The sequence below is a fragment of the Festucalex cinctus genome, chromosome 1, assembly GCF_051991245.1.
Source record: "Festucalex cinctus isolate MCC-2025b chromosome 1, RoL_Fcin_1.0, whole genome shotgun sequence".
Taxonomy (NCBI): domain Eukaryota; kingdom Metazoa; phylum Chordata; class Actinopteri; order Syngnathiformes; family Syngnathidae; genus Festucalex; species Festucalex cinctus.
In genome coordinates, this window is record NC_135411.1 from 68,883,264 (window position 1) to 68,906,392 (window position 23,129).

Below are 23,129 nucleotides of genomic sequence, written 5' to 3' on the forward strand. Positions count from 1 at the left end.
GGAAGTCCGCCATTTTGATTTATGATGGGATTTGTAGCCTTTTTTTGTGGCCTTTTTTAGGGGTCATATTTTAACTCCTACAAAATTCATCCGACCGTGTTCAAACTTGGTGTGTTTCATCTTAAGATGTTTAAGATGCAAATTTATCGAAAGTTTTTTATTTTGTCGCACGCTGCTGCTATTGCGATGCATTGGTTGCCAAGTAAAGTGCTGCTTTGTTTTTTTTTATCTATACATGTGTGAAAACTCATGAAACTTTGCACACACATCAGACTTGTCATTAACATGAATTTTTAGAGATTTCTTGTGCAATTTGCAATAAATCGCACCCTCTATATATTTGTTATGGAGCATTTCCGATTGGATGATTCAAGCGCAAAATAACTAAAGATGACTTGACTTGACCTAGATTTGTGAAAACTCAGAGGCATACCTATTATATTATTATTATTTTTTGTACCTTACAAGATTATCTCTTGTGCCACATTAAACCCCTTTGCAGGCCTGAGCCAAACCACGGTCCATACATTTGATACCACTGCTTTATTTCAATGGTCAAGTACTTCATAACCACACCTACTTATGCTTGTCCTTTCATATATAGTAGACAACAAAGAGCTCTTTCAACAAAAGACATTTCCATCTACAAAGTCATACAAGGTAAGCACTCTATAAATTCTGCAATCACTACACTTCTATTCCTAAATTATCACTTCAAATACCAACAATGGTTAATACAGCTACAAATTTCTTGTATGTTTATGAAGTATGATACTGTATTTATTTCTACTCCTTTGCTTTTCTACAGAACATGAACAAATCAACAAGCAAATTCTCTTTTGATAAAGACCCTCTAATCATCTCCATACGCAAAGATTGCCAACTTTTTTCCGTAAGTATACAATACATAAACTAAACAGGACAACTTTCTCAATCATATACAGTATGCCATACATATATGTATTAAGTTCTCATTTATTAACAGGTTTGTTAAAGGCACCTTTAGTGTGTTTTTCTGTTTGTAATGTTTCTCCACGAGCACGTCTAGCCATTGATATCATGTAGAACACATATGCTAACCTTTTAGAGACAATTGAAGCTTACTTGCACAGTAGCCACTATCTTAACCACTTAATTCACATGTCTACTTGACAACTTATTACATGTAGTGAAATGGTACTTTGTGCGTCTTATGCTTTTTTCTGAACACTGCTTTTCAACTCTTTCCTTAAAACCAATACATGCGGCACTGTTATACTGTATAAATATATATGTTCGTGTGTATATATTTGTATATTCTTTCAAATAAACTCGTTTTGACACACACAGCCATTGAGTAACATGCAACACGACCACAACGTTTTGCACCAACACGTTACCTCTGCTATTTAGAATCATGGAATCTAACATGACTGATTTTCATTGAATGCTTTGTCATTACAGTATGCATGCATTGATCATGCTTTCAGTCGCAACGACTTATACCAGCGCAGCCTTGATCTTCATTCCCAAATGAACCAACTAGTCCATGTGACTCGAGTCAATCGAGCACTTGAAAAACAGATAGACTTCAAAACCAAGCTTGTGAAAGAACTCCAGACTGCATTGGATATAAAGGATGCATGTGATGCATTTGTCCGTGATGGTAAGCTATATGACATGGAAGACACACAAACACTAACACAGCAAGCATCCCCATCCTACACATTGTGTATAATGAATGACATGTTTGACAATGGACATTTTTACATTTTTTTGTTAATGCACGTTCCTTTTTTTCTGTTACGAATATCTTGAAGGTAACATTGGACTGTTAACTAAAACACTGACTGATTATTGAGCCGCAATTTCTCAATGTATATAATGTGAATACATACTACACTTGATTACTTTCAAATGTGACTGATATCATGTAGCTATGCTGTGATCTTGCCCTCTTTCATCCACTGATAGACACTTCAAAGTTCTTTTTTTTCTGTATCTTCTCAAAATAACTGACATATTCATGGAAAAGATTGTATTTAAATTCTATCATTATTAATTACTATTATTATGTTTATGTCTTTGCCCCTGATTATGATGTTTCTATACCATAGATATTTTTTTTTAAAATTTTTTGGACATACTGTGACTTGACCTTTACAATACTAATTTTTACTAAGAAAAAATCAATCACACACCATAATATTTTATACTTATCCTGCATGTATCTGGACACACCATGCCAAATTTTACACTTACATAACCATTTATGTACCTGTCGTATCCTTACTTTTATTCATCATTTCATCACACAATCCTAAAACATTGCTTTTTGACCCAGAGGATTAAACTATACCATTTTTGCGTGTCTTATTACTTACTAGCTATATTATTTATTAACGGGCAAAAACTATGAATATAAGATCACCGTCAAATATTACGTCTGTAATATCCATATACAGTGCATTACATAATATGCATTTGTATTAAGACACTACCATGCTAAAAATATGCACACGACTGTTCTGTAAACTACACCTAAGACAACCAAACTTCACAGATCTAACATGATTCTTCATTCTTTTTTGTTCTACAGATGTATCAAATGCTGCCACACAGACAGAAGAAGCCACTGAGGACATGCACGAAGACGATGATCACAATATAACAGGACAGGTTAACCCCCCTGAAGTTTTAGCCCGCAGGTCAAAGCGTCCTAGGACTAATTCATCCATGGAGGTTACATTATCCTAAGACAGACTATGTGCTAACCCAAACTCTTTGACCCCAAGGGATTCATCTGTCCCAGAAAACTTTTACACTAAAGAGTTTATCTGTCCTAGGGCGCTGTTAACCCCAGGTTAAAGTGTTATTTAATCTGTCCTGTTACAACAGCTATACATAAACAGCTGCATTCCTCTCCTGTTCCATCTCTCGCACTTCTTTCATCTCTTTTTCTCCTCTACTTATACCTATGCTTGCTCATGTGCTTTTTTCCCCTTTAGATGATGTCATTGGTTAGCCTGCTTCAAAGCTACATTTTTTCTTGAATAACTGTCACACATTTACTGTTTGCTGGACCCTACAAAACTGTCACAATACTTCACTATGTCATGAATACATATGTGTTGCACAGCGACACCACATTAAGAGTCATCAAAAAGCTTTTTATTTGATCACACACCATCTCTGTGCCATGCAATGTTTTCAAATAAACAGATGCTGGTTTTGAATATCAAACGAGCGACTTTTCATGAAACTTTGCACACACATCAGAAAGTCCACACTTTTGAATTTATTTTGGGAATTGTGCATCATTTTTGGCCTTTTACTGCACCTTTTTACACACAAGGCACGGCAAATGCATTTCTATTTTCCATGGTCCTTGTCTATTTAACAGTACCCCAACGTGCAAGTCCCCCGACTTGCATATACCCCAACGTGGCCCGGGTTGCGAGGGCCCTTTATAGCTGCTCGCAGCTCTAGTTCTTCTTCTTCTCCGTAAACGATTGCATTTTTGAGGGCCTAAACATTTACGAAAACTCACCAAACTTTGCAGTCTCTTCGGGCCCGGCGAAAAATTTGATATTATGTAGTTGCCATAACAATGCGACTCTATAGCGCCCCCTAGCGTAGAAAAATAAAAACCAATCCCGACCCGTTTGACCTAGTGCTACGAAAATTGCCAGGCACGTGTAGCACCCCGAGACGCACAAAAAAGTCAGTGGAAGCCATTTCCTAAAATGTACAGGAAGTGAGCTATGAATTTTTGAATGTCCAATTTTGGCCCATTTTGGCACATTCACTGTGGTCATACTTTTTCCGCCTTTGCAAATATTTTTCAGCCAGTTGGCTTCAAACTTGCCATGTATCATCTCAAGGCCCAAGACAACAACTGGGCAAAATATCTTAACTTTTTGGAATACTATATGACGGGGGCGGGGCATCAAATATTGCCTTTAAAATTTAATTTGTCCAGAAAGACAAAATGCTGAATAACTCCCATGAACAAGCTCCAAAAAATCTCAAACTTCTCATGCAACTTAATAGTCACGGCCTGAAAACATCTATATGATACAATTCTGTTATATATATAGCGCCACCTAGTGGTGACAATAAATGTCATACTTTACGTTTTTAGCTACTGTGCCAAGCTCTTTGAAGGGATCCAGTTGAAAATTGGTCAGACAAGCCTTAAGATGTTGATCATGCCCCACACCGAATATTGTAACTTTTCGCCAAAGGGCGTGGCCGCTACAGTGCCGCAAAGTCTAAAGATTTTTCGTGACAATAAAAGCTGCATTAACTTGACCGAGATGATCCTATCTTCTCAAAATTTCACACATTTGATGAGAGTCCAGCCCTTAAGACATCTACGAACTTATATTTCATCTTACTGATAGCGCCACCTAGTGGCAAATTTTTTTCTTACGATTTTTCTTCAATGTTTTTCTCCAACCACATTAACTGCACCTACCTCATATTTGCTCAGATGAGGGTTTCGGTCTTCATGATGTCACAATACGAAGTTTGTGAGTTTTCGCGAATCGCTGTGGGCGTGGCTAAGCGCTGTTCGCCAAGAAAACAACACCAATTTTGAGGGCCTAAACCGGCACAGAAACACATGAAACTTGGCACACACATCTGGCCTGGTAAAATGAGCAATATTTTAATGTTGATTGTGCTATTTTTACAAAAATGACTCAATAGCGCCCCCTAGAAAATTTTAATGAAGCAGCCCCGGTTGTACGTTTAAGCAAGATCTACGAAAAATTTTAGGTGTATGAGGGAGCCCAAGACCTACATAAAAGTCTCTTGGACCCATATGCTAAAATGAACAGGAAGTGAACTACGAATTTTTGAATGTCCCATTTTTGATGATTTTTGCACATTTACAGGGGGCATACTTTTGCCCACTTCTTCTCCACGTTTCATCCGACTGAGTTAAGACTTGACCTGGACAATGTCAAGACCTGAGCCAACGACAGGGGGGAAAATCTTGACTTTTCGAAATACTATATGATGAGGGCGTGGCATCAAAATTTGTGTTTCGCAATGAAAAAGGATATGCTTGATAACTCCCCGGTACATGCTCCAAAAAATCCCAAACTTGACATGTATGTTTATCGTCAAGGCCTGAAGTTATCTCTATGACAACATTCAGTTATAAATACAGCGCCACCTAGCCCTTGAGGCATAATGTATATAAAAATTTTTTAAAAAAAACACATACGGTATTTTGTACAAAAAATGTAAACTCATTCTAAGTGTGATAACTAAGTCATTTATGAATATGCTTTTAGTTTCCACCACTCAAAATGTTCACTGGCATCAGACTTATCCAAACATATATATATTTTTATTTATTTTTGATAGCCTCTGTGGACATTAAAAGCAATATCGTGAATGAAGGATATGCTTAATAACTCCATGGTACATGCTCCAAAAAAAATCCCACACTTGACATGTATGCTTATAATAAAGGCCTGAAGGTATCTCGATGACAACATTCAGTTATAAATACAGCGCCACCTAGCCCTTGAGGCTTATATAAAAAAAAAAAAAAAACACATACGGTATTTTGTACAAAAAATGTAAACTCATTCTAAGTGTGATGACTAAGTCATTTAGGAATATTCTTTTAGTTTCCACCACTCAAATTGTTCACTGGCTTCACACCGATCCAAACGTATGTACGTTTCCATTTAGTTTTATTCATTTTTGATTGCCCCTTTGGACAATAAAAGTAACATTGTGCAATGAGTACAACGAGCGATGATGTCTATATACACTTTTACAAAAAATACAAATCAGGGCAACTCATTGCCTAAAAATAAAAAAGGACGCTGATTTTTGCAGGTCTTAACAATCACCAAAACCCGTTGAGCTTGACACACACTGGCAAAAAAAATATTCTACATGTAAACGTTTATTATGCCATTTTCAAAGAAATTTTGCTTCCAATATGCCAGTACCCCAACGTGCCAGTACCCTAACGTCCAAGTACCCCAACGTGCAAGGACCATAACGTGGCCCGGGCTGCGAGGGCCCTTTATAGCTGCTCGCAGCTCTAGTTATTCTTCTTCTTCTTCTTCTTCTTCTTCTTCTTCTTTATTCTCCGCAAACGATCGCGATTTTGGGTTCCTAAACATTCACGAAAACTCACCGAACTTTGCACACTCCTCAGGCCCGGCGAAAAATTTTAGATTATTAAGTCGTCATAACAATACGACTTGATAGCGCCCCCTAGCGTAGAAAAATAAAAACCAAGCCCGGCACGTTTGAGCTAGAGCAACAAAAATTGGCAGGCACGTGTAGCACCCCGAGACGCACAAAAAAGTCTATTGGGACCATGTAGCTAAAATGTACAGGAAGTGAGCTATGAATTTTTTAATGTCCAATTTTGGCCTATTTTGGCACATTCACTGTGGTCATGCTTTTTCCCCCTTTGCAAACATTTTTCATCCAATTGACTTCAAACTTGGCATTTATCATCTCAAGACCTGAGAGAACAACTGGGCAAAACATCTTGCCTTTTTGAAATACTATATGACGGGGGCGGGGCATCAAATATTGCCTTTAAAATTTCATTTGTCCAGAAAGAGGAAATGCTTAATAACTCCCATGTTCAAGCTCCAAAAAATCTCAAACTTCTCAGGCAACGTAATAGTCACAGCCTGAAAACATCTATATGATAAAATTCAGTTATACATATAGCGCCACCTCGTGGTTACAATAAATGTCATACTTTACGTTTTTAGCTACTGTGCTGAGCTTGTTGAAGGGATCCATTTGAAAATTGGTCAGAAAAGCCTTAAGATGTTGATCATGCCCCACACCGAATATTGTAACTTTTCGCCAAAGGGCGTGGCCGCTACGGTGACGCAAAGTCTGAAGATTTTTCGTGAAAATAAAAGCTGCATTAACTTGACCGAGATGATCCTATCTTCTCAAAATTTCACACATTTGATGAGAGTCCAGCCCTAAAGACATCTACTGACTTATATTTCATCTAACTGATAGCGCCACCTAGTGGCAATTTTTTTTCTTACGAATTTTCTTCTACATTTTTCTCCAAACACGTTAACTGGACCTACCTCATATTTGCTCAGATGAGGGTTTCGGCCTTCATGATGTCACAACACGAAGTTTGTGAGTTTTCGCGAATTGCTGTGGGTGTGGCTAAGCGCTGTTCGCCAAGAAAACAACGCCAGTTTTGAGGGTCTAAACATGCACAGAAACTCATGAAACTTGGCACACACATCTGGCCTGGTAAAATGAGCAATATTTTATTGTTGATTGTGCTATTTTTACAAAAATGACTCAATAGCGCCCCCTAGAATTTTTAACGAAGCAGCCCCGGTTGTACGTTTAAGCAAGAACGACGAATATTTTTAGGTGTATGAGGGAGCCCAAGACCTCCAAAAAAGTCTCTTGGACCCATATGCTAAAATGAACAGGAAGTGAGCTACGAATTTTTGAATGTCCCATTTTTGACGATTTTTGCACATTCACAGGGGGCAGACTTTTGCCCACTTCTCCTACACGTTTCATCTGACTGAGTTAAGACTTGACCTGGACCATGTCAAGACCTGAGCCAACGACAGGGGAAAAAATCTTGACTTTTCGAAATACTATATGATGAAGGCGGGGCATCAAAATTTGTGTTTCGCACTGAAAAAGGATATGCTTAATAACTCCCCGGTACATGCTCCAAAAAATCCCAAACTTGACATGTATGTTTATCGTCAAGGCCTGAAGCTATCTCTATGACAACATTCAGTTATATATGCAGCGTCACCTAGCCCTTGAGGCATAAAAAAAATATCCCACATACGGTATTTTGTACAAAAAATGTAAACTCATTCTAAGTGTGATAACTAAGTCATTTATGAATATCCTTTTAGTTTCCACCACTCAAAATGTTCACTGGCATCAGACTTATCCAAACATATATATATTTTTATTTATTTTTGATAGCCTCTGTGGACATTAAAAGCAATATCGTGAATGAAGGATATGCATAATAACTCCACTGTACATGCTCCAAAAAAAATCCCACACTTGACATGTATGCTTATAATCAAGGCCTGAAGGTATCTCTATGACAACATTCAGTTATAAATACAGCGCCACCTAGCCCTTGAGGCATAATATATAAAAAAACAAAAAAAAACACATACGGTATTTTGTACAAAAAATGTAAACTCATTCTAAGTGTGATAACTAAGTCATTTATGAAAATTATTTTAGTTTCCACCACTCAAATTGTTCACTGGCTTCACACCGATCCAAACGTATGTACGTTTCCATTTTGTTTTATTCATTTTTGATTGCCCCTTTGGACAATAAAAGTAACATTGTGCAATGAGTACAACGAGCGATGATGTATATATACACTTTTACAAAAAATACCAATCAGGGCAACTCATTGCCTAAAAATAAATAAGGACGCTGATTTTTGCAGGTCTTAACAATCACCAAAACCCGTTGAGCTTGACACACACTGGCAAAAAAAATATTCTACATGTAAACGTTTATTATGCCATTTTCAAAGAAATTTTGCTTCCAATATGCCAGTACCCCAACGTGCCAGTACCCTAACGTGCAAGTACCCCAACGTGCAAGGACCCCAACGTGGCCCGGGCTGCGAGGGCCCTTTATAGCTGCTCGCAGCTCTAGTTTGTTTTGTTTTTTGTTTTTTTTAAATAAAATGAAAACTGGAGAGGCCCCAAAATTGAACCCTGTGGAACACCATACGTTCCATTATACATGTGAATTCATATTGCACATATTCATCTGACCACTTTTTTTTTTTTTTTTTTTCAACATAGTAAGTATGAAAGTATCAAAATAATAAAGAAATCACATGATTTAGTGTTTATGGAATCGTCCTGAAAATTCACTGCTTTGCATTTTTCTACACAGTATATTTGATTATGTTGACAGTGTGAGCCTTTGAAATTCTCCAGATCTCGCTTGGGTGGAGTCAAAGTTCGGCACAAGAGACAGGTGCTGCAGGACATGGCCCGGCCTCTTAAACGTTGGCTGTACAAACACCGGGACAACCCGTACCCCACTAAGACAGAGAAGGTTCTGTTGGCTCTGGGCTCCCAGATGACTCTGGTACAGGTGAGGTTGCAAGGCAGGCAGACGGTGAGGATGTCAGCATGCCTTCACTTTTATAATTGTCAAACTGTGTTTAGGTGTCAAACTGGTTTGCGAACGCCCGCCGGAGGCTGAAGAACACGGTTCGGCAGCCAGACTTGAGCTGGGCCTTGAGGATCAAACTGTACAATAAATACATCCAGGGAAATGCCGAGAGACTGAGTGTGTGCAGTGATGACACCGACTCGGATGGTGAGGACAACTTGAACCCTATTTTGAATATTATAGCCAATACTGGATCATTTACAAAGATAACTATAATGAATGTCACCGACATGTCCGTCGGAATTGTTTGATTGACCAATATTTGCCTCTGATTGGATCTTACCAGATCCTGGAGGTGTACTGTAAGTTTCGTCTGCTGAGCTCATTTGGTCATGTCATTCATTTCATACACAACAAGTGCCCACAGTCAACTCTTTACTATAGTTGTTTGTCCATGTGCTTTGCTGCAGATGATGACTGTACATTACAAAGACCTATCTGCTCACCAGACATGGGCAGGTCCTCATCCCACATGTGTGGGATAAAAAACCAGAACGGCGTACTCACCATGGCCGACCACGCCAACAGCGACGACAGCGCCTCACCCCCGTCAAAGTACAAGAGCAGCTTGCTGAATCGTTACCTCAACGACACCCTGCGGCACATGATGGCGGGCAAGGGGGACGGCGTCGCCCTAAAAAGGAGGAGCCACTCCGAGTCCTTCAGTTCCAACGAGTGCGACCGAGACGCTGTGTCCCCGGCGTCCTCCTATGACACAGAGACCAACTTTATCTACCAAATGGGTAAGAGCCGTCAAAGTGTCACACATCATTAGCATTTCATTCACACTGAAGGATTTCTAATTTTACGTAGTCACTTTGAAGTTGCGCAAATTACAAAATAGGACGTTTTGCGTAGGCTACTAATATTAAAAGATTAATGTTAATTTCTCACTGAACAGTGGCAGAACTTGGATTTGGTACCTGGGCATTCAATGGGGATTTACCTGACTTAATCCACCTTTTAATTAGGAGTGTGACGATATATTGATATTGCGATAAAACGTGATACTTTGTCTCCTGATAGATTATCAATATGCTTATGCCAAGTATCGATATTTGTAGTTAATATACAGCCACTATAACGGCTCCATTGTTCATTAGTTATTGAGCAATTACTTGACGGGCAGCATATCATAAGCGTGATGGGGAAATGGACTTCAGGCGAAGAAGACTCATGACAGCTGAGTCAGTTTTGCATACGTTTCTATGAAAATTGTGTATTATATCTTAAATTTTAAAGTTTTAAAACATATTTTATGTTTTGACTTTTTGAAGCACACAATTTCTGAAGAATATTAAAATTTAATTAAAATTTAAATTGAATATTTAAGTAATTTTATTTATTGATTTACTTTTGAAATGTTACACAAAAATTGTGTCACAATTTATAAAATGAAACAATTGACTATGTAACTGACTGACGTTGCATGACAATAGTGTTTAAGAAAGATACAAATTTGTTCCCAGAAAGTTGTCTCTGTTAAGAAGACATTTGTATTTGTTAAACAAAAATACATTTAAGTACTCACTGTGAAGAAGACAAATATTTTAATATCGTGTTTCGGTGATGGTACAAAAAGAAACTATTTTCTCATTGAAAAATCATCAGTTTATGTCTTGAGTAGTTTTATCGTAGATTATCGTGGATTTATGACCTGCTCAATATATCGATAATCGCGGTATCATGAGTTTGTCATGAGATAATCATCATCGTAAGCCTTGTAGCGCTTATCATATCGTATCGTGAGGTACCCAGAGGTTCCTACCCCTACTTGTAATGCCACCACTAGCATGTCACAATTAGAGAACTATTAATACTACAGTATACATAAACTAGGGATGCTGCTTGTTTTTTCAGACCAATATCAGTACAGGTATTCACTCTTTGAATAGGCCTACTCACTGATACAGAGTACCGATACCTCTCGTCTAGTACTTTTGTTGAATAAAATGTAATTTAACATACGACAAAAAAAGTTGTGAACAAAGAACTTTCTTTCTGACACAAATGATGATTGACTTTGGTGTCAAACTGTCACAGTATAGCACCAACTAGTGGCTACCAGCTATTGACTTATTCTTTTTTTTTTTTTTTTTGTGTGTGTATGTGTGCGTGCGTTTGCGTGCTTTTGCTGCGTTTGCGTGTGTGCGTTTGCGTGTGTGCGTTTGCGTGCGTGCGTGCGCGTGCGTGCAAATACGTATAAATTTATACTCATTAATTCACCTAAAACCTTATAAATATCCCATTACCCTTCGCCTTAACCAAGTACTTCAGAATCTTGCCAGAGTCGTGAGGTTCAAATGGTCAGGAGACCAGAGAAAAGGTCAGAAAAAATAAAGAGAAAGGAAAGATAAATCAAAGTGAAATCCAGCACCGACCAAACACTTCCTGCCTTCCCCATGGTTACAAAATCAAAGTCTTACGCCAACCCCGGAAGCCTCTAAATTCCAGCAAATTAGCGAGATCTCAAGAGACCAGAGGAAAAACTAAAGAGAGGAAGGAGGGAAGGATCGATGAGGTAGAGTGAGATCCATAGCAGCCAGTACATCCAATCCATCAAAGTGAAATCCAGCACCAACCAAACCCCTCCTGCGTGGTTACAAAACCAGAGACTTATGCCAACCCCAGAAACCTCAAACTTCCAATAAATTGAGATCTCAAGTGACCAGAGGAAAAACTAAAGAGAGGAAGGAGGGAAGGATAGATAAAGCAAAGTGAGATCCACAGACACCAGCACCCACTGATTCAAGGGGCTGTGGGAGGGAGAGGCAACTTCTGTTTGAGTTTCAGTAGATGCTGGCGCGATGGATCTGGCATGCATAAGGAGCACCACCAAAGAAAGAAGCCGTCAACCGCGGTCCAGCAAAGCGAGCACCGCCCCCCCCCCCCCCCCCCCCAGGAATCCCCAGGCCGCGGCAGCACCAATGCCACCCCCAAGCCACCCGAGCGGACACCGGTCGGCGAGCCGACCCAGACGCCCGGAACACCTCCGCCCCAGCCCCGGCCCACACCCCCGAGCCCAAGGCCGCAGAACGAGGCCCGGCGGGCCCCCACAGCGCCCCACCGGTCCCCAGACCCCATCCCCCCACGACCCCCCCGCACCCCACCCAAACCCGCCACCCACCACGACCCAGGCCCCGCCACCCCCGGCCCCCAAACCTCCGAACACACCCCGACCCCCAACACCCAACCCCCCACCCACCCATACCTCCCCCCCCCCCAAACAAGCCCCCCCCCCCCCCCCCCGACGACCGCCACCCCCCCCCCGCGAACCCCGCCCCCTGCGAGACCCCCCACCCCCACCCCCGGAAACCGGCACCGGGCAGCAGCGCAGAGAGGGAAGACGTGCCCACCCCACCTCCAGCCGTGCGAAAGGAGCACAGCGGCGGGAGGGGGGAAGCAGAGGAGGAAGCACCGGGGGAGAGGCGGAACACCAGAACGCCGAGCCCGGTGGGAAGAGGCCCCGGTCGTCACGCCAGCGTACTAGTGACACCTAACCCTGTTACTGAGTCCGCCAGCTCGCCGACTGGCGAGCTCTACCCTTACACCGTGAATGTGGCCCCACCCAGTGTATATACAAGTGTGTGCGTGTGGTGCATTAAAATTGGGAGCAGGTGAGTCGGAGCAGAGGCTAGTGACTTATTCAAAGTCAGATTTTTTTTTTCTTGCCCTTTTAATTGCCCTTTTTTTGGCAGCCTCCGCGAGTACCCTGCCAATACCTTAAAATATGGCCTATATTGGCCCGATACTGATACCCTGTGTTGGTACTCACTATCTCTAACAAATACATAATATAACAGCATGGTTCTATGTCACATGCATAATCTGGAGAAGTTCTAAATCAATATTTATCCAATGACATCTAAAAAATAAAAAAATAAAAAAAAAACACTGAAAATGTAAATCAAATACATCATATTCACCATTGATGCTGATCATTAAATGTTTGTATTAATGTTCACACAATGCTCCAGACAAGTCAAACACGGCTTGCTCTGAAGACCAGACAATGACAAAATGCAGGGCCACGGCCAATTGAGGCCAATTACAAATATGACTCGCTAAAAAATAAAAAATAAATAAAAAATAAATAAATAAATAAATAATGCTATTGTTAATATAGTTTTTTAACATAATTTGAAAAAATGCTATGGACAGATCATATGAAAATTACAGCTCATAGAAGTTGGAAATTGATTGGGAAAAAAGAAAAGAAAAAAAGAAAAAGACTTTTACACAATTGTACTGGAAGCAGTGGAAATTACAAAATTAATGGACTAGACGGTTGTGGTGGTGGTGGTGGTGGGGGGGTGGGGGGGGGGATACAATTTTGAGGGACATATTATATATTATTGAAATTTAGGTTGTAAATAAAAATATAGTTCAGTGCTTCTGTTAGTAAGGCCACCAGAAAAAGCAATTGCTGGCCCTGGTGGCTCACCCCTGATAAATCATTTCACAAGGACAGTGCGTTGATCGACAGTCGTCAGGAAGCAGACAACTCTCCAACAACTTCTTGACATTTTATATTGTCCAAAACCTAGGTGAGATACTTCTGCCATAATAATAATAATAATAATAATAATAATAATAATAATAATAATAATAACTAGAAATGCCATTTCTGGGGAAATGGCGTGTGAAGGCTGGAGATCTGAATGAATACCTGTGGAATGATTTGGAATAATGTTGAATGATGCTGAATGATATTGAATGATATTGAATGGTGTTGAATTATATTGAATGATGTTGAATGATATTGAATGATGTTGAATGATACTGAATGACATGGAATGAGCTTAACATGCTGAAGTTGGAATGGTTTAAATTCATCCAGAAATCTAGAACCAGTTGAAGGAAGACAAATACCACAAAAGTAAAAATAAATCAGCAAGAAACAAGAAAAGGAAGAAATCAAGTAAGAAAGGGAGGAAGTAGCAAGTAATCGGGTAAGCAATGGAGTAAAGTGAGAAGAATTAAGTAAGCAATGAAGTAAGGAGGGTAGAATCGACTTAATAAGCAATGGAGTAATAGTCACGTTGTTGAAATCAGGTCACATTTGCATTAGTATAATAAGCTAGCATTAGCATGCTATTGCTAATATTAGCAATAGCATGCTAATGTAGCATTTGCATTCTAATCGAGCATTAGCATTAGAATGCTAACTTAGCATTAGCATGCTAAGCTAACCTTAATATTAATATACTAAGCTAACATTAGCATTAGCATGCTAACTTAGCATTAGCATGCTAACTTAACATTAGAATTAGCATGCTAAGCTAACATTAGCATTAGCATGCTAAGCTAACATTAGCATGACCATGCTAACATTAGTATTAGCATGCTAAGCTAACATTAGCATGTTAACTTAGCATTAGCAGTAGCATGCTAAGCTAACATTAGCATGCTAAGCTAACATTAGCATTAGTATGCTAACATTAGCATTATCATGCTAACATTAGCATTAGCATGCTAAGCTAACATTAGCATTAGCAAGCTAAGCTAACATTAGCATTCACATACTAGCTTAGCATTAGCATGCTAAGCTGACTTAGCATTAGCATGCTGAACTGACTTAACATTAGCATGCTAAGCTAACATTAGCATTCACATACTAGCTTAGCATTAGCATGCTAAGCTAACATTAGCATTAGCATGCTAGCTTAGCATTAGCATGCTAAGCTGACATTAGCATTAGCATGCTGAGCTAACTTAGCATTAGCATGCTAAGCTAACATTAGCATGAGCATACTAGCTTAGCATTAGCATGCTAACATTAGCATTAGCATGCTAAGCTAATATTAGCATTATCATGCTAGCTTAGCATTAGCATGCTTAGCTAACATTAGCATTAGCATGCTAAGCTAACATTAGCATTATCATGCTAGCTTAGCATTAGCATGCTTAGCTAACATTAGCATTAGCATGCTTAAGCTAGCATTAGCATGCTCACTCAGCACTAGCATGCTCACTTCCTGTTGAAATTGGGTCATTTCCTGTTGAAATAGGGTCACTTCCTGTTGATTTTCGGTCACTTCCTGTTGATATGAGGTCACTTACTGTTAAAATCAGGTCACTTCCTGTTGAAATCGGGTCACTTCCTGTTGACTTTAGGTCACTTCCTGTTGATTTTAAGTCACTTCCTGTTGATTTTAGGTCACTTCCTGTTGATATGAGGTCACTTCCTATTGAAATCAGGTCACTTTCTGTTGAAATCAGGTCACTTCCTATTGATTTGAGGTCACTTCCTGTTGATATAGGTCACTTTCTGTTCAGGTCGGGGAATATCCTGGCAAGAATCACAGGCATACCTAATCAATTGGCCAAAATGGCCGCCGCCTTGGGGGGCCAGGTTGGCGAGAAACCTGGGCATATCATTTGTCTAAAATGGCCGCTGTGCATGGTAAGTTGGAAAATGGTCGGCGTGCGTGTTAATTAGGTGGTAAGATGGAAGAGCTCATGGCATGAATTGGTGGAATATATTGAAGTTGGAATGAAGTGAATCGGATGAATAATGTGGAAGTAAATGTGAAATGTAGAATCGCCCATGTAGAATGTGGGAAATAATCGGGTGCGAAATCGAGAATGTTGGCACTGAAAAGCTGGAAGAGGTCATGGCGTGAAATGGTGGAATATATTGAAGCTGGAATGAAGTCAATCGGATGAATAATGTGGAAGTAAATGTCAAATGTAAAATGTGGGAAATAATCGGGTGCGAAATCGAAAATTGTGGGTAACGCATGAATTTTGGAACTGAAAAGTTGGAAGAACTCATGGCATGAATTGATGGAATATATTGAAGTTGGAATGAAGTTAATTGGATGAATAATGTGGAAGTAAATGGAAAATGTAGAATGTGGGAAATAATCGGGTGCGAAATCGAGAATTGTGGGTAACGCGTGAATTTTGGAACTGAAAAGCTGGAAGAGCTAATGGCGTGAAATGGAATATATTGAAGTTGGAATGAAGTCAATCGGATAAATAATGTGGAAATAAATGGAAAATGTAGAATGTGGGAAATAATCGGGTGCAAAATCAAGAATTGTGGGTAAGGTGTGAATTTTGGAACTGAAATGCTGGAATAGCTCATGGCATGAATTGCTGGAATATATTGAAGCTGGAATGATGTGAATCGGATGAATGATGTGGAAGTAAATGGAAAATGTAGAATGTGGGAAATAATCGGGTATGAAATCGGGAATTGTGGGTAACGGGTGAATTTTGAACTTGAAAAGCTGGAAAAGCTCATGGCTTGAATTGCTGGAATATATTGACGTTGGAACGACGTCAATTGGATGAATAATGTGGAAGTAAATGGAAAATGTAGAATGTAGGAAATATTCGGGTACGAAATCGGGAATTGCTGGTAAGGCGTGAATTTTGGAACTGAAAAGCTGGAATAGCTCATAGCATGAATTGCTGCAATATGTTGAATCTGGAATTATGTGAATAGCATGAAAATGTGTAAGTAAATGGAAAATGTAGAACGTGGGAAATGTTCGGGTACGAAATCGGGAATTGTGGGTAAGGTATGAATTTCGTAACTGAAAAGCTGGAATAGCTCATGGCATGAATTGCTGGAATATATTTAAGCTGGAATGATGTGAATAGCATGAAAAATGTTTAAGTATATGGAAAATGTAGAATGTGGGAAATATTCAGGTACAAAATCAGGAATTGTGGGTAAGGTGTGAATTTTGCAACTGAAAAGTTGGAATAGCTCGAAGAGCTCATGGCTTGAATTGGTGGCATATATTTAAGTTGGAATGAAGTCAATCGGATGAATAATGTGGAAGTAAATGGAAAATGTAGAATGTGGGAAATATTCGGGTACGAAATCGGGAATTGTGGGTAAGATGTGAATTTTGGAACTGAAAAGCTGGAATAGCTCATAGCATGAATTGCTGGAATGTTGAAGCTGGAATGACGTGAATAGCATGAAAATGTGTAAGTAAATGGAAAATGTAGAACGTGGGAAATGTTCGGGTACGAAATCGGGAATTGTGGGTAAGGTGTGAATTTTGTAAATGAAAAGCTGGAATAGCTCGAAGAGCTCATGGCTTGAATTGCTGGAATATATTTAAGTTGGAATGAAGTCAATCGGATGAATAATGTGGAAGTAAATGGAAAATGTAGAATGTGGGAAATATTCGGGTACGAAATCGGGAATTATGGGTAAGGCGTGAATTTTGGAACTGAAAAGCTGGAAAACTCATGGCTTGAATTGCTGGAATATATTGACGGAACGACGTCAATCGGATGAATAATGTGGAAGTAAATGGAAAATGTAGAATGCGGGAAATATTCGTGTACAAAATCGGGAATTGTGGGTAAGGCGTGAATTTTGGAACTGAAAAGATGGAAGAGCTCATGGCTTGAATTGCTGGAATATTTTGAAGCTGGAATGATGTGAATAGCATGAAAATGTGTAAGTAAATGGAAAATGTAGAACGTGGGAAATGTTCGGGTACGAAATCGCGAATTGTGGGTAAGGTGTGAATTTTGTAACTGAAAAGCTGGAATAGCTCATGGCATGAATTGCTGGAATATATTTAAGCTTGAATGATGTGAATAGGGTGAAAAAGGTGGAATTAAATGTGAAATGTAGAATCTCCCATTAAGAATAATGGTGAAAAATCGGGTATGAAATCGGGAATTGTGGGTAAGCCGTGAATTTTTTAACTGAGAAAAATGGAAGCAGTCGTTGAGTGAATGTTTGGAATAGTTTGTAATTGGAACGGAGTGAATCGGGTGAAAAATGTAGAAGTAGATAGCGCCCAAAAAAGTGGGGGGAATAATAACTGAAACTAGAAAATGCCATTTCTGGAGAAATGGCGTGTGAAGGCTGGAAGAGCTGAATGAATACCTGTGGAATGATTTGGAATAATGTTGAATGATGTTGAATGATATTGAATGGTGTTGAATGGAAAGTGTAGAATGTGGGAATAATCGGCTATGAAATCGGAAATTGTGAATTTTGGAACTGAAAAGCTGGAATCGCTCATAGCATGAAATACTGGAATGTACTGAAGTTGGAATGAAGTAAATCGGATGAATAATGTGGAAGTAAATGGAAAATGTATAATGTGGGAATAATCGGCTACGAAATCGGAAATTGTGAATTTTGGAACTGAAAAGCAGGAATCGCTCATAGCATGAATTACTGGAATGTACTGAAGTTGGAATGAATAAGGGGAAGGACTGGATAAGTTTTCAACTTATTCCTACTCCCTTGAACATATAAATCGATATTTATTGGATGTTTCTTTTATTTTTACTTTTAACTTTCTTTATTTGTTTATGTGTTTATATAATTATATATATATATATATATATATATATATATATATATATATATATACACGTGTTCAATAAACTTCAACTACAACTACTGGAATGTACTGAAGTTGGAATGAAATGAATCAGATGAATAATGTGGAAGTAAATGTGAAATGTAGAATCTCCAAAATGTTGAATGTGGGAATAATCGGCAACAAAATCGGAAATTGTGAATTTTGGAACTGAAAAGCTGGAATCGCTCAGAGCATGAAATACTGGAATGTACTGAAGTTGGAATGAAGTGAATCGGATGAATAATGTGGAAGTAAATGGAAAATGTATAATGTGGGAATAATCGGCTACGAAATCGGAAATTGTGAATTTTGGAACTGAAAAGCTGGAATCGCTCATAGCATGAAATACTGGAATGTACTGAAGTTGGAATGAAGTGAATCGGATGAATAATGTGGAAATAAATGTGAAATGTAGAATCTCCAAAATGTAGAATGTGGGAATAATCGGCTACGAAATCAGAAATTGTGAATTTTGAAACTGAAAAGCTGGAAGAGCTCATGGTGTGAATTACTGGAAAATATTGAAACTGGAATGAAGTGAATCAAATAAAAAAGGTGGAAGTAAATGTGAAATGTAGAATCTCCCATTAAGAATAATGGGGAAAAATCGGGTACGAAATCGGAAATTGTGGATAAACGGTGAATATTTGGAATAAACAAAATGCAAGCAAGCATGTCATGAATATTCGGAATATGTTAAAATTGGAGTGACGAAAATCGGATGAATTAGGTGGAAGTAGTTACACGTCAAAAAAGTGGGCGGAATAAGAAGAAGAAGAAGAAGAAGAAGAATAAAGAATGAATAACATATGTGTGAAGGCCACCAGCCTTCACACAATGAATGAATAACATATGTGTGAAGGCCACCAGCCTTCACACAATAAAGAATGAATAACATCTGTGTGAAGGCTGGTGGCCTTCACACAATAAAGAGTGAATAACATATGTGTGAAGGCCTCCAGCCTTCACACAATAATAATGATGATGATGATGATGATAATGATAATAATAATTGTACATTATATATGAAAATAAATTCCAAATATTACAAGAGTTAAGTGTAAATTTTGGCATTCAGTCATTATGACATTTTCCCGACAGGATTATGCCTTTTTAATTGTAAATGATATTTTTTCTTGAAAAATATGACATTTCTTATAGCCTTATAACTGGTGTCAGTAGCAATGCAACAGTAAATTATTAAGTTTTAACAATCCTGACACCTCGCTGCCCTTTATGACGAAGAGTCAGATTTTCTTTATAACATTACCAATAAAAAAATCCCTCATTTTAAATTTGGAGGGAGTTGATGCTGGCTTCTTCTGCTGCACACTGCAAATATCATTTCCATACACGAGAATTTGCCATTTGTTCCGCTTCAGCTTCTTGCCATGGTGGAAATGTCCAGTTGGGCCTCAAGGACAATTACGAATGTCTGAGATTTTATTTTTCCCAGAGTGAGAAGTGTAAAATTCAGCCAAAATATCAAGAAATAAAGCAGTTTGTCAGCAGGGCCCACAAACACCTCTCAGAGTGACAACTCGGCTTTGAAAGAACGCAGATCGAGAGCATTAATATCCATTTGGCTCCATCCCATTTGAGTTTTCAGCTCGAGTCATGTTCATGTTGGCTGCCTTTTTCTCTCAGTCCTGCTTTCCTACTCACTCTCATTAAAAAGTTACATTTCTAGAATTGTGAAACTACTATTCATTGCTTACAACAATGCATTAAGTTCCGTTTATTACTCTCAGCTTCCCAGAAACAAATAAATCTATCCAGTCAGAGGAGTGTTATTTAAGATATGGTCTGTGAAAACACTTTATCTTCACAAACCTCGAGTTCAACCTCCGATTGAAAATTAATGCTGCAAAAAAATAAATAAAGGAACAATTGTTGAGTGTATATGCTATGTAGGCATGTATATGTACTGCTATTTTTTTTTTTATTTTTTTTTTTTTAAATCCAAACATTATGCACTGCTTATAAAAATTAAAGGAACAAAGTGTTCCCTTAATTGTTATTTATTTTTTTACCAATGTATAATGCAAAATATAAACAGTATAATAAAATTTAGGCAATATGTATTGTTTGTTTTTTAACCGCCAAGGTCAAATTATCCTAATTTGGATCATCATCACTTTGTATCCACTACCCATATCTGTTTTGCTTATTATGATTAATGCACTAATATATATTATATTATTATATTACAATATATTATTTAGGCAAATTGGGGGGTGACGATCAGCACCCACATCACTGATTTTTTTTTTTAATAATCCATATTCCTTACTTAAAAATATTTTAATTACAAGTTCTCAGAAGTGCAAACGGGATCAAGTTTTGATTAAAAATTTCAGAAATTAATCATTTTCACATCATTCTGCTCTGAAACAAAATATGGGGAAAAGGTTATTAGACTCATCAGCTGTAATCATACAAAGAATATGTTCTGATGACATTTGACAAAATCGGAATTAAAATGCTATAGAACCTTCCAGCTGGCGTCACTTTACCCAGAATGCTTAGCGACCGCTTACCCTCTTGATGGACAAACAAACTGTAGAAAGACACGAAGGGAGCAGCGTTTTCGGTGAACGATTCATCTAAACATGACAAATGTTCCAATAAACGTCCATAGTTATCGCGACACACTAGAACCAGCCGTTCTTAGCCGGTATTGGCAAACGCTGGAGTAGGTTGGAGGGAAAGATCCGTATCTGCTTTCACAATCGGCCTGATCAAAGCAAGCCACAACGTTCCCCCAAGTAACTTATCACAATACTTTGAATGATCTCATTGTGAAGAAGAGCGCCTACACATGGGAGGACTTTGACGCCATCAAGAGCCTGGATTCTTAGAACTATTTTGTGTCTGGATGGGTGAAGGATGCCGGCTGCGTTCAACACAACGTTTGTCTCGTAGCAGCAAAGGTATGTTCTATTTATCTTTTGGTTGACACGGGTTACTGGTGTAAAATGTTATTCATGAAATCGTTTGTGTTGGATAAACTCGTCTTTCTGTACGTCCGCGGCGCCTCCCGGAAGGTAAACATCCCATAACAAATGAATGTAGAGAGCTTGATTTTCGGCAAGCGTTTTCGTTAAAAGGTAGGAAATATGTCAAGTGTCACCAAAAAAAACGACACTACATTACTGCGAATCATTGAAACCAGTCGTATCGCTAGCTGGAAAAAAAAAAAAAAAAAAAAGTTTACTTTCACGCTAGCCACCGTGCTAGTCTTTAACTCCTCACCAGGGGCGGACTGGGGGGAAAAAGCAATTGTATCTGATTGCAGAGCGCAGAACGGACACTCCTCCCCCGGCAACGGAACACTCCGCCCCCTAAGCGGAACATTCCTCCCCCGCCAGGCTACGGTAGTCTTACAGGACAAAAGGCAGAATAGCGACTTAATGGAAAACCGAGTCTATTAATGGCCATGACAAGCAAATCTTTATTGCATAAAGTTACAAACTTCACAAACGTAGCACATATGAAACAGACTATTTAGAATCCCGTAAATAATATTTTTATATTTATAAGGTGTTGTATTGTGATAGAAATGCAAAAGGTTTTTCTTTTAATGCAAGGAATCAACTTTTTTTCTTTTTCTTTTTTTTTTTTTAACCAAGGCGGTATCAGGTTTATCCTTCTCCAAAAATGCTCTTATGTAAATTTCCAAAAAGTTTCGTAACCTAGAGCTACCTTTTTAAAAAAACAATATTTCATGCTCCTAATTACCATATTATGAACCACAATCACATTCTCATACTCTTATCAATATAAACCCAATATTCAGTTTAAAATTTGATATTACAAAAAACAAAATCATAAAGCCACTTGATCTTTTCTTCATCTCGCCAGTAGAACGTATCAGAATTATATTTTTCAAAGTAATTAAATATACACTCCCTTAGATCATCATAAAGTGTAGTAGTGTACAGTACAAAAGAAAATGAAGCTCACTTTCCACATCATTCAAATCACACATTTCACATATGATATCATATGGTAATTAGTAGGGGTGGGAATTTCTGACATGAGGCCGATTCGATATGTATCTCGATACACAGGTTGCGATTCGATTGAAAAACTATCTTTCAGAACAGAACGATTCGATACGGTTCGATTAAGTTTGGGAACGATACAATTTTCGATTCGATACGATTCATTTCAATATTCAAAACTTATAGTGACATTTGTTGCTTGTAAATATTAATCTTAAAACACCACAAATTTTTACAGTATCTACAAATGTGTTAAAAAAGAACAACAACAAAAACGTCTTCTATATTTTTTATATATTGAATCAATTATTTAAATAGACCACAACAAAGGGCTGGGCGATATGACTGAAAAATGTATCAGTTTAAATATTTCTTAGTCGTTATTGACAGTTATAATTGTTTTTTTTGTTTGTTTTTTTTTCTCTTCAAAATAAGGATCAGGAAAACAAAAGGCTGATAATTTAAATGTGAAATATAAATATTTAACCTTTAGATAGACACCAACACAATTAAACAGAATATGTGCACATTGTGAAGTATTTCAGAAACATAAATTTAAGACATGAAATAA

At 38.3% G+C, this 23,129-nt stretch overlaps 1 protein-coding gene across 5 annotated transcripts in view; it reads left to right on the top strand.

The window, feature by feature from the left end:
• Positions 1 to 649: 649 nt before the first annotated feature.
• The window catches only part of LOC144005971 (homeobox protein Mohawk-like), a 49,913-nt gene continuing 27,433 nt past the window's right edge, over positions 650 to 23,129 (top strand). Inside the window, exons 1-6 of one of the 5 annotated variants that reach the window (XM_077504527.1) lie at positions 650 to 660; positions 809 to 892; positions 2,579 to 2,842; positions 8,955 to 9,114; positions 9,189 to 9,342; positions 9,606 to 9,938. In XM_077504527.1, the coding sequence (XP_077360653.1) occupies positions 9,007 to 9,114; positions 9,189 to 9,342; positions 9,606 to 9,938 (595 nt within the window). In that variant the 5' untranslated portion in view covers positions 650 to 660; positions 809 to 892; positions 2,579 to 2,842; positions 8,955 to 9,006. Of the gene's footprint in view, positions 661 to 734; positions 893 to 2,578; positions 2,843 to 8,563; positions 9,115 to 9,188; positions 9,343 to 9,605; positions 9,939 to 23,129 lie in introns of those variants that run through there. The other 4 variants (XM_077504521.1, XM_077504559.1, XM_077504538.1 and 1 more) reach the window with 4 other exon arrangements.